The 18,598-nt window shown below is 35.3% G+C and overlaps 1 protein-coding gene across 1 annotated transcript; it reads left to right on the forward strand.

The window, feature by feature from the left end:
* Positions 1-131: 131 nt before the first annotated feature.
* Positions 132-18,212, forward strand: Rrh (retinal pigment epithelium-derived rhodopsin homolog). Its single transcript, XM_015484642.2, has 7 exons — positions 132-2,697; positions 7,417-7,607; positions 9,260-9,359; positions 9,895-10,048; positions 11,103-11,271; positions 15,757-15,935; positions 17,355-18,212. The coding sequence occupies exons 1-7, from the start codon at positions 2,592-2,594 to the stop codon at positions 17,467-17,469; spliced, it is 1,014 nt and encodes a 337-aa protein (XP_015340128.1). The 5' UTR covers positions 132-2,591; the 3' UTR covers positions 17,470-18,212.
* Positions 18,213-18,598: the final 386 nt, after the last annotated feature.

Genomic DNA, 18,598 nt, shown 5'->3' on the forward strand with positions numbered 1-18,598 from the left:
GTGTTTATTGAACCAAATCTAGTTTTTGAAATTTGAAGGAACAACTAGAGCTTAAACCCAGTGAATTACAGATAGAAAAAAACAAAACAGGATTTGTTTATATAAATTACTGATATTCTAAAGAAACATACTACTGGAGCAATACTTTAAGATTATTTATAAATTAGTACCTCTTTCCAAATGTTTGCCTTTTGTGTATGAGAACATTAGCATCTTTTATTTCCCTTTTTTGTGTGTTAGTACATAGAGTAAAGCAGTTTCTCTAATTGTAGTTAATAATTTTAAAATCTTACTATGAATCTATTTAAATTTGAGTAGCTATGTTCAAGTGAGAACTAGTTAAAGAAATTTCTGAAGAAATGCTTAATTTTTCTTATTGAACTTTTCTTATTGAACATAGATACGTTATTAACAGTTGTAAATTTCTAAATTTTCCTTTTTTTTAGAGGACTGTAAAGGTTTAAGATGTTATTCACCATAAATGATTTAATTGCCTTTCACATGTTCATATTCTTGGGTAGGGATGTTACAAATGAAATTGGTTTCAGTCACCGTTGTTAGTATAGTAGTATCAAGAAATAACCATAATAGTAAGTTAGAATACCGTGACATGGGACCATTTACCAAGTATCATTTGAGATTTTTTTTCTCTCTCACTTGTTGTTTCTCAGCAGGAAATATTTATATTAAGATTTCTAGCATGAATGATTAACTCTTTAATGCTCATTTAAATAGCATGTAATTGCTTATTATTAGTATTTTGGGTTTTACTTATCCTTTTTAATTAATGGAATTACAGCAAGATTAATCAACAGATAGGCCATAAATGAGATATTGAAAATTTCTCTTTCATGCAAAGAGGTGGTTGTGCATAACAGCTCAGGAAAGATGGCTCTTTGATTCAGAGTCTTTGGGATGAGATTTTGCTCTTGATTTTTAAATGGTATTAGTACCAGAGGGGCAGTAGCATTGACCGAAGGACAAGTAATAGTGTTACATTACTAAAGAGGTTTTTTTTTTTTTCTTTTTAGTATTTAAAAAAACCTAAAATGGCAATAATGAAATATTGCCATTTGAATGAATGTATGCAGCAGTAGACAATCTCTTAAGATTTCACCTTTTACCTTATGTATATCTTGAGGTCATTGACCATTTTCAAACTTCGGTTTTCAGTCTTTTTCCTAAGCAAGGAAACAACCTTAAAATCCAACAACCACAGGCTTTTAAAGAGTTCTTCATAGTATGATTTACTTTTTAGTCTTATTTGAAAATATTTTGGTGTTTTGGAATACTGAAGATAATTTTTCTATTATAGGTACTCTGCAGAGTATTACTTTACATTTATAAGAATTTGAGTACTAGTAGCTAAATCATTGGGAACAGATTAATCAACCTGTGTTCTTCTGTTTATATTCATGTGAGAGAACTGAGGTGAGAAGATTATGCTAATCATTGAATTAAAGTAAGTAAATGGACAAATATAGCCCTCTAGTGGTTCTGTTACATGCTTACACTATTAATTTTGGTGTATCTAAGCATTTCTCTTGATTGAAGTTCACTATTAAGAAGAATCAGATTTTAATGTTGTAGTGGTATAAAATACAAAAAAAGTAGTGATACCTTGTCTTTTGTTTAACAGTACATGTTCATATTATATTGCAACTTGTTTTTCAGATTATAACATGATAATCCAGAATATTAGAATTAACCTTTACAAAATGAATGATTGAATCCAAATACTATTGATTACTCATGTGCATATCAAAGTGGGTAATTAAACAGAGGTAGATGGTGGAGTATATCCATGCTATGAATATGTATCTATTAATAAGTTTATTACCTTGAACTTATTATATGGCATTTATGGAAATAAATTACATAATACTTATATATGAGGTTTGTGTTCATATATATACACAATGTTTATATATTTATATGCATAGATCACATTTTTGTTTAAAAGGGGAAAAAAGTGTGAGAAACCTCAGACTCTTTTATATAAACATGTTTATATAAGCAAAGAAAAGCTTAAGAATGAATGCACACCAAACAATATTGATAGCTAAATTTAGGGGAGTGAGATTTGGAAGTATGGGGGAGATTACTTTTTATCTCTGATTATTTAAATTGTTAAGGAAAACAGGGAACTGAAATGGAAAATCTCAAAGGGTCAATGAGAAAACAGGGTCCTTAATCTGAGCAGTTACAGAGGACTAAATCTGGCTTGTAGATTTCAGACAAAAAAGTTAAAGTCAGTTCCTGCACTGATTTTCTGAGTTTATTATTGAAAAAGGATGTGTGTGCTTGATAATCTGCTTAAATATAAGACTGATGCCCAAATTGGTTAAAATGTGTGTACTTGGTATTTCTTTGTTTTGCTAATAAGCTTTTCCCTTGCTCTGGGAATTAAAATCCCTTCCTCTTTAGCCCTATTATACTTGTTAAGGAAAGACCTCTATGAAAAGGTCCTTCTTTGAGGTCTCTCACTGGAAATGATTGGTCCTGAAAAATCTTTCCTCCTGGGCCCTTGAAACAGTTCATAATTATTGAAGGCTTATTATGAAGGCTGTCTCAATATCTTCCTTCCAAAAATGCTAAAGAATAATTTAGATAACAGTTCAGACTCAAAAAATGAAGATGGCTCTGTCTTTTCGCAGACTGAACACAACATTGTTGCAACTTACTTGATTCTGGCAGGTATGGATATTTTCTCCATTAACCTTGCTTTAGATGGGTGGAAGCAAAGTAGAGTTTTCAAAACAAGGCGATAGAATTGGCTTGCTTATAAGTATTATCCTCTGTTTCTGGGCTGTAAGGATCAAAGATGAGGATATAAGTAAATGCCCCAGGATAATTTGATAAATAATGTGAGACAGTGAAGTGGGGCTTTGAAAAATTTTCTGTAAAATAGTTTTTAAATGAAAGTCAACAATTAAATGTGGTTATTGCATTGTCAAATTAAGCTTATGGGGGAGAATGTGTGCTGTGACAAAAATGTATTTTTATATCATTTACTATTCCTAGACATAGTTATCTTGAGTATAACCTAGCTAAAGATACAAAAGTTCTGGAAGAAAAAGTCTCGAAAAGAAGAGAAGGTAGTATTGTCATTGAGGACAAGGTTTGAACATTCAACTCCTTCCAGAATGCTGTACTGGAAAACTCTTGAGCTTTGGATTCATCTTTTAGTATATGAAACCAAGACCATGTTCCTTCACTTTTTGCTCTTCCATTTTGTTATCTGTAAAGTGAAAACAAGAATAAATTACTATAGTTATTGTGAAAAGTAAAATTAAATGACATGTAAGTGAACCTAAATGACACCTACACTAGGAGGGGACAACAGTTTCTTTCCACATACACACTTATTGATACAAATACTGGATTAATATAATGGCTTGTTTGCAGACAAAGGGTTGGGGAAGATAACAATGCAAATTCTTTGATTATCTTTTAAATATTGGCTTTTTTTATATATTTTTAATGTAACATACTGACCAATTTCCAACTTTAGTGGCAAGTTTTAGAAGTAACTATTCATTATTTTTTGAATTGACTTATGAAAAATTCAAGCATGTTCCAAAGTAGAATGAAAAGCATAACAAATATTCCTGTCTAATTTATAATTGTTTAGTTTTCCCTTCTAATTCATAATTAGAGTTATATGTGTTAAAAATTGCGAGTTCCTTAGTTACTTTTAGTAATTTCAGGAATGTTAATTCATTAATTTGGATACTTTTAGTGTGTGAAATCCTGGAAAAAAAAAATATATATATATATATTTAAATTTTTTGCTGCTGCTGCTGCTGCAAAAAGACAATCTCATTATTGGAATTACATGGAAATACAACTACGAGGGTTGTTTTGGTTAAGGACTACCATGAGTATATGTTGTTCAAGTTTTTGGTAGATGAACTGAAGGGAGCATATTTAATCTCTACAAATAGATTTTGTTCTGCCTCTGTATCAAGCATATATTGTTCTTTAGATCCCCTGATTTTCTTCCTTTAACAAAGCCCACTTAAACTCCTAAATCAAAATCAGAACTATGAAGAAAATGGTGCAAAACATTTGTTACTTTTACCAAGAGCCAAGGTTGTTTTTTTTTTTTTTTTAACTTTAGATTTAACTTTAATCTTTCATTTAGATTTTTGGTCCTATAAACTTACCAGTTTTCATTGCTATCAATGTTCTGTTTATTTACTTGAACACTCTCCCCCAATTAAGGAAGGGTGTGGTAAATTTAAGGATCTGAAATTACTATGGGTGATTTGTAAAATGAAAGGTGAAACAGAGGCTGTGTGTTCTGGGCAATGAAGGAATGTAAACTGTGAGGAGACAGGGTACCACTGAAGGGTTTTAAACAGGAATTACGTGATCTGATTTGCCTTTCAGAAATGTGCTACAGTGGTAGCTAAGAGACCATGTAGGAGATCACTGCAGTGCTTCGAAGAGTTACTAATGGCAGAAGGAAGTAGATTACTCAAGCTGGAATTGATTAGATGTGGGGACTGGGAAAGAGAGAGCGGGAGCTGTTGTCTCCTAGGTTTGGGGGGCTGCTGAATAAATGTTGGCACTTTTCACCAGATGGGAACATGACTGAGGAAGATCAGGTTTGGGGCAGGAGGAGACACCTGGGTTCAGTTAGATATCCAGTTAAAAGCTTGAGTAGCATGAGACTGATATTGGATAGAAATCATTCAACAGAAGGTGTAGAATGAGAAAAGAAAGGAGTCTAGGACAGAAAGTTGGACAGTACACACATATTTAATAAGGTAGAGCTGAAGAAAGGAAATAGATTAAGAAGGCCCTGCCAGTGAGATTGGAGGGAAGCCACAGAAACCAAAGTGGATGTTTCAAGAGGGAAGGATGATCAATCTCAGTTTACACTGCTGCTTACAGTGTAGACTGAGAAATGGGCCCTAACAAGACCTAACTGAAGTGATCAGCTGCCTACTTATTAGAAAACACTCCCAATTAGGAAAATAAAAACAGTGCTTAAGAGAGCTATAGAAAGAACAGATAGAAGGCCAAATTGTTTATGTAATACACCCATTATATCTAAGACTATCCCCAAAATATAATTACTTTATTTTGATTGTGTACTTGTTAGGCAACAATTTACTACACTATTTTTTATCTGACTTTTAAAATCATCAGATTTGTAGGTAGCCCAGAAAGATTCACTGTTTTTTTTCTCAGTATTATTTGTATGATACAGTAGTAGATGCTAAAAATGAGGTCAAAGAGTTATTGAATTTACTCTGTGTTAATTAAGCTTGAAGGAACAATAGAAATTAAGCTTAATTAAAGGAATAATTGAAGTTAAACTTCATTTATTAGTTGTGGTCTTTTTATTAAATAGCTTTGCTACATGTCACATAGTCAAAGAATATAGAATTCATAAAGGGCTTGATAACTTCATGAGAAGACAGAATACATAAGAGATAACATTGGGATTAAGTATAAGCACTTTGGGGATTTGGGGAGGAAGCGCATACAACAGTACTGTGGGTAGAAAGCAGCTAAAGGGCAGAATTGGACTTGATCTGAAATTGGAAGGATGTTAGCATTTGGAAATGGGAAAGCAAGGAGCAGGGTGTTTCAAGTGGGGAAAGTATGAATCAGTATTTTCAACAAACATGACATATTTGATAAATAATTAAAATGGAGGGCTTGTTTGACAAGTGTGGAACTTAAAGAGATAATAACAGACCTTAGCAAAGGGTCAGATCAGGCTGGGGAGTTTGAATTTTTATCCCACAGGCAGTGGGAATTATTGGAAGTTTTGAGGAGGATAAGAGACATGATTATTATAGCAAGTGTATTCTGACAGCACCATGGAACAATAAAAGAAAAGGAATCTGGAAGATGAGTATAATACTGAAGATGGAAGTTTTGACTGCGGTGCCAAGATGCACTTGGAATTCCTACTTAGCTGATCCTTTTGTGTGTTGGTGCTTGGAACCTTCCCTGGCTCTTGTTATAGCTGTAGATTGCTTACCAAGTAATTTCCTTCATGGGAAACAACTCTTCCTGTTTGTTGCATAACACTCCTTTAGTTGCCAAGAGTCGGGTAATGGTTCTAACTTCTCTCCACTGAAATCTGCTTCTGCTCCTCCTCCACTGTTATATCCCAGGGCAGCATACCTGTGCTTATGGAAAACTCATGCATTCCTTGTAGCATATGGGTGTTGCTGATCAGGTTAACATGCACATCCAGCCTATCCAACAATATCTCATTGTAGAATGCATCAGCTCTCTGATCAATAAGTTTGGTCATCAATCTACCTCAGTTCAGTTGATTCTGGGGTACTGAAAACATTGAGTTCTAGACTGAAAGGCTGAGACTCAGATCTTAGATTGTGGAATCCTGGTTAGAGTGATTTCACCTGTGATCCCAATGGATCACTTGCTGTCCAGACAGTCAAGTCTTGCAGTGTGCATTAGTCTATAGGTGTGTGTGTGTGTGTGTGTGTGTGTGTGTGTGTGTGTGTGATGAAGAATTCAGATTTGGACACGCTGAGTTTTAAGACATTTGAAAAAGTCACATGACTTACACATGGTAGATGTTTAATAAGTGTTTAATGTCAATGAGTTAAATAAAAAGAAAATGCGGAAACAGAAGCATGTGTCAGGGCTGAAAACAGTGACAAAAGTACTGTTAGAATAGAATGATAGTCGAGGCTTCAGAAAGAAGAACTTCAGTAAAGGAGAGGAGTTACACTGCCAAAAGCAAGGAGGTGGTAAGACTACCCGCATCCTAAAAATCAGCAGGGATGGCGTCATGAAAGCCAAAGGGAGAGTTTCAAGGACAGTGTGATCAAGAGTGGTGGTGTTAAAACCAAACTTCAGCCAGGTGCAGTTGCACATGCCTGTAATCCCAGTGACTAGGGAGGCTGAGGCAGGAGGATCCTGAGTCCAAAGCCAGCCTCAGCAATTTAGCAAGTCCCTAAGCAATTCAGTGAGACCCTGACTCTAAATAAAATACAAAAAAGGGCTGGGAATGTGGCTCAGTGGTAGAGTGCCCCTGGGTTCAATCCCTGCTACAAAGAGAAAAAAAATAAACCGACCTTCAGTTATGCAATCAGCAGATTCTTTGTTTTCACTTTTTTTTTTTTTAATTTATTTTAGTTTTTGGCAGACACAACATCTTTGTTTGTATGTGGTGCTGATGATCGAACCCCGGCCGCACGCATGCCAGGCGAGCACACTACCGCTTGAGCCACATCCCCAGCCCTTCACTTTCTTATATCTATTTCTCAGCAGGGCTGTGAAGATGTGACAATTTTAAGAACATTAAGAAATCAATGACTAAAATGAATTTATTATGTTTTTTGAAAGGCTTACATATTTAATATTGATTTTATTTTAAACATTCAAATTAAAAAGTACATGACATTTTTGTGTTCTCAGGTGTGATAAGTATTCTCAGCAACCTAATAGTTCTGGGCATCTTCATTAAGTACAAGGAACTTCGGACACCTACGAATGCAATCATTATTAACCTGGCTTTTACTGATATAGGGGTCAGTAGTATTGGCTATCCCATGTCTGCTGCTTCAGATCTGTATGGAAGTTGGAAATTTGGATATACAGGCTGTCAGGTATTTGGAGATCTTTGGAATAAAAGCAAAATAAAGTAGATCAGAGAGATGTAAATTTAAATGTCTTTTGAAAATCCCAAGAATTTAAATCAAATAAGAAATTGCAGGATAATAGATATAGTGCTTTTATGGAAAACAGCTTCAGAAGTGACTGAAGATACATTCTTTAAGAGGAGAAATAAAATCACTCATCACCATTATATATTAAAAATTCTCCCAACTCAAAGTGGAAAACTAATGAAGCAACTATATTCTACTGGAGAAGGAGTGATAATCTGCATATTCAAATAAAAATTTATAAATTTCAAATTCAAAAGGAAATATTCTACTTTCATTTGAAACAAAATATTTGGTGACAATCCAATGAGTGTAGTTACACTATCATGTTGATATTTTTCCTATAAAAAGTCCTCTGTAAGAATTGTTATTAAATATATTTACTGTTATTTTTACTGACAAGCAATGAACTAATATTAATTTGCATTAGGTTAGTAGAAAAATATGAAATATGTTCTATTTTTTAACAGTTTACTATTGAAAGTCATAAAATTATAGAGAATACTAGATGCCCACAAATGTACCAAATAGATTTGTCAAATATTAGTACTTTTTGATCTGTGTTTATAGTTGTAATTCTTTTTGGTGATATAAAACTTCAGAGAGATTGTTGAAGGCCACTACATACCATTCCCAATCTTATTCCTTTCCCTCCCATGAGCATATTTCTTACTGTATACATAAACCAGATACTGTCCAAATGGTTTAAATTTTGTGTAAATGATATCATATTGCTGGCATTATGCGATTTTTTTCTTTAATTACTGTTATGTTTTTGAGATTATCCATGTTGATGAATGTATCTATAAGTCACTTATTTTAACTACTATATAATATTCCATCATATGAACATAGCCCAATGTACTTTTTTCACTTTCCTGCTACTAAGCATTTGTTCCCAATGTTTTCCTTTCACAAAGCTTCAAAAAACATTCTTATACATATTTCCATCTGCAACACGTGAGAGTGTCTCTAGACACCCTGCCTGGGGGAGGAAGGGTTAGGTTGTAGGAATACCTTCAATTTTATTAGATATGGCCAGATTGTTCTGCAAAATGGTCATTCCAGTCATAAGAAGTTCACTTTCTCTCCTCAACACTTGGGATTTTTAGACTTTTAAATTTTCATCATTTTTGTGTATGTGAACTTATAATTTTTATTTTTTGCATAAACTATCTTATATCATCAATATTCAAATGTAAATCAGCTTGTTTGAGTAGCCCACTCATTTGGCCATTTTTCCATTGAGTTTACCTTTCACCCCTGTTGCACCCTTTTGAATGCTAAGCTTTTGTTGGTTTGTATGCATTTTACCCTAATTAATGACTTGCTTTTCACTTTGTTTATAGAATATGTTGTGTAAATGTTTCGCCTTAAGTCTTAAAATGAAAAAAGAAATAATTAATGAGATCTCAAACACTTTCCATAACTGCTTTTATTAAAGCAGTTACAATTGGATAACAGAAGATATACTTTAAAACAGTAAATGAAAAAGCTTTAATATATTTTAAATATGTTCTAAGAATGAGATAAAAATCTAAATGTTTCTTGGGTGGGTGTTAGAATGGTGGATTCTTTCCCATTTTGATTTTCAGATTTATGCTGGATTGAATATCTTTTTTGGAATGGCAAGCATCGGATTGCTCACAGTGGTGGCCGTTGATAGATACCTGACCATCTGTCGCCCGGATGTGGGTATGTCACAACCTTTTCTTTTCTCTGCTTTCTCAGTGAAGCCATTTATTATCTAATGTTCACTCAACCTATATTCCCTTTAAAATATAAACGTAGTGGTTTGTAATCAGGGTCATTCTTGTTTCTCTGGCAATCCTTATTCAAGTTTCAATGTCTTCCTATTACATTTAAAGTAAAAGCCAAATTTGCTAAGACAGCCTGTGAGGCCCAGCAAGATCCAGCCCAGCTACCTTTCCAGCTGTGGCCAGGGCCACTCTCATCCTGGGATACTGGCCAGGCCCTTTTCTCTCTCTGAGGTCTTTGTATATGCTGTTTTCCTTGGCCTGAAAAGCTCTTCTTGCTCATCCTCTGCTGATCCTTTTTATTGTTCAGGTTTCAGCTAATCTGTGATGTTTCACAGAATGTGAGTCATGTGAATAGCTTTGAGTGAACTAAAGTGCTCTATAAAAATCTTGATAAATTTTGAATCTTCAGTGAAAACAAAGTGAGTCCCATCATTGCACACGATGCTAACATTTCTTATGCTTATTGATAGGAAGAAGAATGACTACCAACACTTATGTCAGCATGATTCTGGGGGCCTGGATCAATGGCCTGTTTTGGGCTATGATGCCCATCACAGGGTGGGCCAGTTATGCCCCAGATCCTACTGGGGCTACCTGTACCATAAATTGGAGGAAAAATGATACGTAAGAAACAAGTCTATACTTTATAATCAAACGCTTTGATTATATACATTTTCTCACCCTTCAAATTTAAGCTCATACTGGGCTGGGGATATGGCTCAGTGGTAGAGTGCTTGGCTAGCATGAATGAAGGAAGCACTCACTGGGTTTGCTCCCTAGCACTGCAATAAAAATAAACAAGTTCCAGATTTAAGGTCAGATCACTTTTCTCATACAGAGTGTGGCAAAGTGCTTCTTTGGTAATGATGATGTGATCCAGGCCAGAGTCAAAATAGAAGGATGAATTATGTTTCTTTGAAAGTTAAGTTTACCTAGTCCCCTTGCACCCCAATCTGTCCTTTTCTTCCTTCTTCTGTCCTTTTCTAAGGCATCCATGGGGAGACCAATCACCCTGCCAATGTTTGCTCATCTCAGAGTTAGGATTGTGAGCAAAGTGTTAATGAAGCTCTAGAGCAGGCACCTCTGGCAAAAGCCCAAGCTGCCTCCTGCTGTCTTTCCAAGTTGATCTGGTGATTAGGCACATTCTGAGAGCTTTGTAGCAAAAGTGCAGTCACTACAAGGGCCTAAGAGTCGGTGATGCTCCTCCATGTTTTCCAGGGTAACAAGGATAATTTAGTTCATTGAGAGAAATGAGAGATGACTCCAAAAAACAAATAGAAAATTTCTAAATCTCCATCTACAACATTTTCTGAAAAGAGTAAAAACAAAAACAAAAACAAAAACAAAAAACACAACTATTTCAGCTTTATAGGCCAGATTGTTTCTGTTTTAACTATTTAACTGTTATCATACTGTTAAGTCATAGACAGTATGTAAATGAATGTACATGGCTGGATCCAGTAAAACTTTATGTACAAAGATAGTTGAACAGCTGGCATGACCCACAGGCCATAACTTGCCAACAGGAGTTGGTCTAAGTGAACTGAAAGTCAAATATAATTCCTAAACTTTTTAACAATAAGATGACTGTCACTATTATTTCTAATAAGTTATCTCTTTTCCCCCTTCTCCCATTTAGGATATTAAATGAGTTGTCATTGTCTTTTCCTATTTCCAGGTCTTTTGTGTCTTACACGATGACAGTGATTGCAGTAAATTTTATTGTGCCCTTGACAGTGATGTTTTATTGCTACTATCACGTCACTCGATCCATTAAACACCATGCTGCTAGTAACTGCACTGCATACCTAAACAGAGACTGGTCAGACCAAGTAGATGTAACAAAGGTAAGATGTCAACATTCTTAAAAAGTTGTTTTGTAATAACACTTTTACAAACACATAGTTGAAATTGAGTCTCATGACTTGCCCCAGTCTCCTTCCCCCTACCTCCCATTTCACTCCCCAGGTCTTTTTTTTCTTTATATTCCCAAATGATATGCTCATTGGCTCTTTGGATATTTCTGTTGGTTATCATCATTGGAATTCCTATTATGGACGAGGAGGATTTATTTCTCGTAAGCCACCAACCTGCTCCACACCTCCTCTCCATCTTTCTCTTTCCTTATCTCAAACATTGTTAGCAATGTTTGGTGAGATTAAAAGGCTTTCTCCCTCCTGTCAGTGTGTTCAAACACATTACAGACTAGATTCACTTCACCTTCTTCCTGGAGGCATCCTTCCTGGTTCCCTTGAGCCCCTTGCTCTTTTCTGGGGTGGTTGCTCTCTAAGACCCCTGCTCAGGAAGCCTTCATCTTTCGCTGTCTTCCTCACCACCTGGGACTTCGTTTTTCTCCTTTCCAGGGCTAGATGGCCTGTTTTGGGGATTGCTTGTCTTTGTGGTGTTATTTATTTTGATGGAGCCCATTCTTCAGTAGATTGCTGAAGTTTCAAGGGAGGTAAAAATTCTAAGACTTTGCATAACTGAAATGTCTTATTCTATTATTGTATTGGACTATATTTGCTTGGTCTGGAATTCTAGGTGCAAAAATACAAATCAAAGAATTTTGAGGGCCTTGCTCTATAGAGTCTCCTAGCTTTCTGTATTGCTATTGCAAAGGCCACTGGCATGCTGGTGGCTGATTCTTTGTAGTGATCTGTGAGTTCTCTCTGGAAGCACATAGGCTCTTCTCTTTGAATCTTGTTTTCTGAATTTCATACTGATGTGCCTTGGTGTGGTCTTTATTCATGCAGAACCGTGTACCTGATGAGTACTTTCATGTGGAGACTTAACTCTGCCTCTTTTGGGAGCTTGCTTGTATTATTTTTTGGTATTCCTGCCTCTCTCTTTTCTTTATTCTCTTTTCCTAGAAATCCATTTATTCAGATATTTAATTTTCTGGAATTATCTTCTGATTTTCTTTGCTAGATCGTCTCTGTTTTGTTTGTTTTATAGCTGTTATTTGTGTCTTTTTCTAGTTTCTGAAGATTTCCTCAACCATATTCAGATCTGTGATGAGGGTGAGAATAATGAAGCCCAAGTTTTAAGTGCAAAATTTAAAGGTGTACCAGAATACTCAATAATAATAAAAAATGTTTGTGCTGGGTGTGGGGGTGCACCTGTAATCCCAGCAACTCAGGAGGCTGAGGAAGGAGGATCATAAATTTGAGGCCAATCTCAGAAACATAGTGAGACCCTATCTCAAAAAATAAAAAGGGCTACGGAGGTAGCTCAGTGGTAAAGTGCCCCTGGGTTAATTCCCATCAAATAAATAAATAAATTATATAAAAAATAATGTAATACAATAATTTAAAAAATCAAAATTCGTGTAAAAATTATATTGAACAATTCACAATAGCCAAACTACAGAACCAATCTAGGTGTTCATCAACAAATGAATGGATAAAGAAAATGTGTATATATACACAATGGAATTTTATTCAGCCATAAAGAAAAACTAAATTTTGTCATTTGCAGGAAAATCAATGGAACTAGAGACCAATATGTGAAGTGAAATAAGCCAAAACATGGCCATATGTTTTTTTTCTTATATGTGAAAGCTAGAGAGGCAAAAGGAAAAGAAAGGCTTGGAGGGGATCTCATGAAAATTCAAGAGAGATCAGTAAAGGATGAGGATCCTGGGGGTGGGAGATGGGGAGGGAGAGGGGAGTGCTGAGAATGATATTGACCCAATTATATTGTGTGCATATATGAATATGTAATAACAAATCCTACCATTATATCAACTATAATGCAACAATAAAAATGTGGGGAAAAAAAACAAAATGAAAAAAAATTTAAAAAACCAAATTCTAAGATGGGAAAAGATGAACCATAAAAAAATTATGTTGAACAAAATATAAAATTTTAAATAAATAGCTGACCTGTACTTATAGAACCTACTTCTCCCATCTTTCTCTAAATCGAGGCTGGCAATATCTTTTTTAAAAATATTTATTTTTTAGGTGTAGATGGACTCAACACAATGCCTTTATTTTTATGTGGTGCTGAGGATCAAACCCGGGTCCCGCCCATGCTAGGCGAGCGCTCTACCGCTGAGCCACAATCCCAGCCGGAATGTGGCAATATTATTCAACCTTCCTATGACATTTTTTAATGTTTCTACTCTCACCTTTATAGATAGAATAAAGCAATCTTTTTCTAGATAAAATAATTATTTTATACACTGTCCTCTTTTAATAACCTCTTCTTGTTGTCTAGGTGTATCTCTTATTCTATGATACATTCTGTATATATTTACACTTTTCTTCTGGTCACTACATATTTTTGTGGTATACTACATTCCTGTGTTATTTTTTTCTCTGCCTGTGTGAGAGTTTCTCATTGTCTGGTGGTCAGTACTGGCCAATGATGCACTAAAAATCTGATAGTAAGCTCAGAGGTGCTCATTAGAGGGGATTTCTGACTGTACCTCCAAATTTTTCATACTGGGCTGGTCAGTCTCCAAAGAGACGATTTTTTTCATGTCCCTGAGTAGGAGGTTCATGTCTGTCAGTACTCTCAAGCCCAGTGCTGGGAGAAGGCAACATGCAACAAAACAAAACAAAACAAAACAAACCCCTCTTTTTAGTACAGTACTGCATTGCTTAGCTGAGTCTGGGCTCCCTGAGTCCTGAGCTTTCCTGCATTAGCCATTTTTATGCTGAGCCCCTAGGGTTCTTGTAGGGAGAGGAAGAGGCAGTTACTGAGTGGACTGAATGGACCTGCAAAGGAGATCTGGGAGTCTAACTGCTTCTTTTTGCAAATTTCAACCAATTCTCCTGTTTTTTTAAAAAAATATTTTTTTAGTTGTAGATGGACACAATATCTTTATTTTATTTATTTTTATATAATGCTGAGGATAAAACCCAGTGCCTCATGCATGCGAGGCAAGCGCTCTGCTACTGAGGCACAACCCCAGCCCCCCAATTCTCCTGTTTTGAGTTCCATGTGCACCCCTACATTCAGAGATTTTTGGTACCTTAGAATACTTCTATAGATCTGTAGAATGGATTAGTCTGTATTTGGGCTTCTCTCATTGCTATTTAAAAAAAAAAACAAACAACTTTTTTTGCCTATTTTTAAATCATTTTCATGCCTGGTAAGTAGTCTGCCACTTGCCCAACAGTTATTGTTTCCATTAAAACAAACAAACAAACAAACAATTATCTAATCTCTGATTTTGTGTCCTGACAAGTTTATGTCTTTTAAAATCTGTTTCTTTATTGTAGTAGGCAATCAGGAGGGAGCAATATAAAAATTAAATGTTTTTCATTTAAACAAAATGCAAAGGAGCTTCTTTACAAAATTTTCTGCACTGTATGTAAAATATATTCAACTCAAATGACCTATGGTAAAATCCACTAAATTCAAGATAAGACTTTATTTTTTAATTTCCAGATTTAGTTTAGAAAGTTTCTTTTCTTTCTTTCTTTCTTTTTTTTTGATTAGCTGATAAGCACAGTAAGGAAGTGTTTTCATCAGCCTTCTGTTGCCGTGACAGAATGTCTGAAAAAAAATCAACATAAAGAAAAAAAAAGATTTATTTTGGCTCATAGTTTCCAAGGTGTGAGTCCCTAGTCATTTGGTCTCATTGCTGTGGGTATGTGGTGAGGCAGAACATCATGGCAGGGAACCACTGGTGAGTAGAGCTGGTCACATCTTAGTAGCCAGAAAGCAAAACAGAGAGAGAGGGTGGAAGGGTCCAGGGACAAAATATACCCATTCAAGGGCACACCCCAATGACATACCTCTTCCAATTAGGCCTTACACTCTAAAAGTTTTCTACCACCTCACAATAGTGCTACCAGCTGGGAACCAAGCCTCCAACACATAAGCCTCTGGGGACATTCCAGATCCAAACTGATAGCAGGGAGGGGAGGGGAAGGGAAGGGAAGGGAAGGGAGGGGAGGGGAGGGGAGGGGAGACAGAGAAGAAGAAAAAGTAATGTCTTTAAAAAAAAACCAACATTTTCTTGCTCAGAGCACAATTACCTGAAGTATGTTGGAGTGGGTTTTCATCTTTCATCAAAGCCATCTTTTATATTCTCCTGATCACATCATAAGAAAGAGGGCATCCTTCACATGCCTGTATCATTCTTAAAGGCAGTGCCATATATTGATGAACATATCCATTTTCCAGGCTCTAGTTATCATAGATGACTTTAGACACCTTTGTTAAGAACAGTGATGGCAAATACTCAGCTATTTCCTTTGTCATCAACAACATAAACTTATTCAATTCCAACAGATAGATTTTTATGCTATTTTAGATATATTAACTATTTAAATATTTTAGATGTTTGGTTTAGCAAATACCTATTTCATTTTCAGATGTCTGTGATAATGATATTGATGTTTTTGGTGGCATGGTCTCCTTATTCCATTGTGTGCTTATGGGCTTCTTTTGGTGACCCAAAGAAGATTCCTCCTTCAATGGCCATCATAGCTCCACTGTTTGCAAAATCTTCTACATTCTACAACCCTTGTATTTATGTGGCTGCTAATAAAAGGTAAGTTAGCTCTAAATTGTTTATGAATAAAAGAAAATTGACACAAAAATAATGTTTAAAAGGTAGTAGGGAAGCCAAACATGGTGACCACGTCTGTAATCCCAGACACTCAGGAGGCTCAGGCCAGAGGACTGCAAGTTCAAGGCCGGCCTGTGAAATCTAGAGAAATCCTATCTCAAAATAAAATTTAAAAGGGGGGCAGGAGATGTAGCTCAGTTGTAGACTGCCCCTAAATTCAATCTCTAGAACCAGGAAAATTTAAAAAGGCAGTTGAAAATATTCTAAAACTTTTCAAGAGTTGACAAAATCTAGTGTAAGGTTATTTGGCTTATGCAACCAGAGCAGCATCTATGACCTTAAATGCCCAGAGTTCCAGATTTGTGACAGACTCTTCCCACTTGGAGGCAGAGATGATCTTGGCAATGTAAGACTCAAATTCTACCAGCTAAGTATCCTCCAAGGCAAGCTTTATCCCAGAGAGATTCCTGGCAGAAAAGTCCCTGGTTGGTCATTGGTCAGCTTGGTTCGGGGTGGTTAACCCCCCAAATATAGTGGTCTCCAAAGAAAAGTTTTCTAGTACCAGAAAATAGACCAGGCAATGTTGGCCCTTATTTTTAGTAGGTAGCATGGTTTTATACTTTCCAGACAGAAAACATTTTCAAATGTAAGAGAAGTATTCAGTACTAACATAAAGGACGTTGGGAGTGGATAGTTATCTAGGTTAATAGTGAATTCTTCCTTCCTCCCTTTTTTGAGACTTTTAGCAAGGAGTTCCTTTCTTGACTCCTCAGTGAAGTTTTTATTACTTAATTTCCTGTTAGTGCTGGACAATGGACCAATCTACTATGCTTAAATATTTGGCCAGAAAATCTCAGTGGAGGTCAGGTTATTGATGACAGTGCTGCTTCTATTAAAACATGTATTAATGCACATGCTAGGGAGAACAGCTACAGCAGCAGGTATGTCAAAGAACATACAAAAGTCAAGACCAAACAGACCACATCAAAAGAATAAAAAGCACATTTAAATTCAGAATCTGCTGGTAGTTCTTTTGGAGCTCAAGCCCCCGACTCAAGCCCCACCTACCTCAATTCAACTGGCCTTTGCTCAAGAACATGAAACACACATCTTTAGTTCAAATAAATAACCCATTGCACTTGACATTTGAAGTGTTATTTTAAATATTCATAATTGTTGATTTTTATTCAATGTCTTCAATGAATAGTGCAAAATTGATCTTATTTGTACCATATACTCTATACATTTATAAAGACTCCCAACAGTAGATTCTAAAGTCAAAGGCAGAAAATATATTTGGAAATGTCAATTCACAGTAGTGCCCCTTAGTCGTGTTTGAAAATGCTTCAGCAGTTCCAGGTCCCTATAGAATAAAGCCAGATTTTCCCTTTCTTATTGTAGGTTTCGGAGGGCGATGTTTGCCATGTTCAAATGTCAGACTCACCAAGCAATGCCTGTGACAAGCGTTTTACCAATGGATGTATCTCAAAGCCCACGGGCTTCTGGAAGAATCTGAAATAAGAGAAAATCACACTGGCGAAGCATTTTAGTTGTGTGTGTGTGTTTTTTTACTACTTCAATTTTATTTTAAATACAAGCCCATTTGGATCAACTGCAGACATAGTAATTGTCCTGTTAGACTGGCTCATTGTTCTGTTTGTGCCTTGGCGATTATAGTGCATATGTCTCTATTTCTTTATACGTGAACTCATTCCTCAGCTCCTTTGATGCATGTAGATACATGAGATTAAAATCCTGTTTCTTTTCTTTCTTCTTATCATGGCATTCATTACACCAGACTGATGACTTACAACTTGCCTTAGTTCTCCATTAACCACTTTTTTAATATTATAATAAATTAATAATAATAATTTACAATCCTCAATAAATTATTACTGAAATGAGTGGTTGGACTTTCAAATCTAAAACAGAAACCGTTTTTATCATTTCAAAACTTAAATACTTAGAATCAATTATTGGCAACATTGTTTAACAAAAATAATCAAATAAACATTAAACTCATATTCAAATCATGTTGATCATTGCAAATATATAGTTTATCTAGCAATGTGATATCTGTTCATTTTGTTATGTATTTTGCAATTTTTAATTACCATTTTCCTGCATATGTGTTTCCATGTTTGCTGTTAGAATTAAGTTCAATCTGAGTGGGAGTTTTTGTATATTTGTTCTTTGATATATTCTTAGCATGTAGACCCATTCTGTAGGCACTCAATAAATATCTGTTGAAATGCTGAATGAATTTGTAAAATTTGTCATTTTAAATGAATATTAATAATAGCACAATATACCATTGTTTAAACAATGGACATCTAAATTGCTTCCAGTTTTTACTTTCATGGATGCACTATTGGGAACATTTTATTACAAATATCTTTTTTTTTTCTCTGAGAGATGATTTTATTTGAGTGTTTCTCCAGACTTGAGTTATTGGATACAAACATAAAATAATATTACTGTGGCAAGCTTACTGTCTGGAAAAGAATTAATTTACACTGCATTGACAGTGTGTGACTGCATTTTTCACCAAATGCTGATGATGCTGTATTGTTTTATTTTTAAACTATGGGTTATCTACTATAACTTAAATTAATTATATTTCACCTTTCTTTAAGTGCTAGTGA

The sequence above is a fragment of the Marmota marmota genome, unplaced genomic scaffold, assembly GCF_001458135.2.
Source record: "Marmota marmota marmota unplaced genomic scaffold, marMar, whole genome shotgun sequence".
NCBI classification, from domain to species: Eukaryota; Metazoa; Chordata; class Mammalia; order Rodentia; family Sciuridae; genus Marmota; species Marmota marmota.

Coding starts and splice junctions, on each gene's coding strand:
- Rrh (XM_015484642.2), top strand. CDS start 2,592: ATGCTAAAGAATAATTTAGATAACAGTTCAGACTCAAAAAATGAAGAT. Junction 7,608..9,259: donor TTGGATATACAGGCTGTCAG/GTATTTGGAGAT, acceptor TTTGATTTTCAG/ATTTATGCTGGATTGAATAT. Junction 9,360..9,894: donor CATCTGTCGCCCGGATGTGG/GTATGTCACAAC, acceptor GCTTATTGATAG/GAAGAAGAATGACTACCAAC.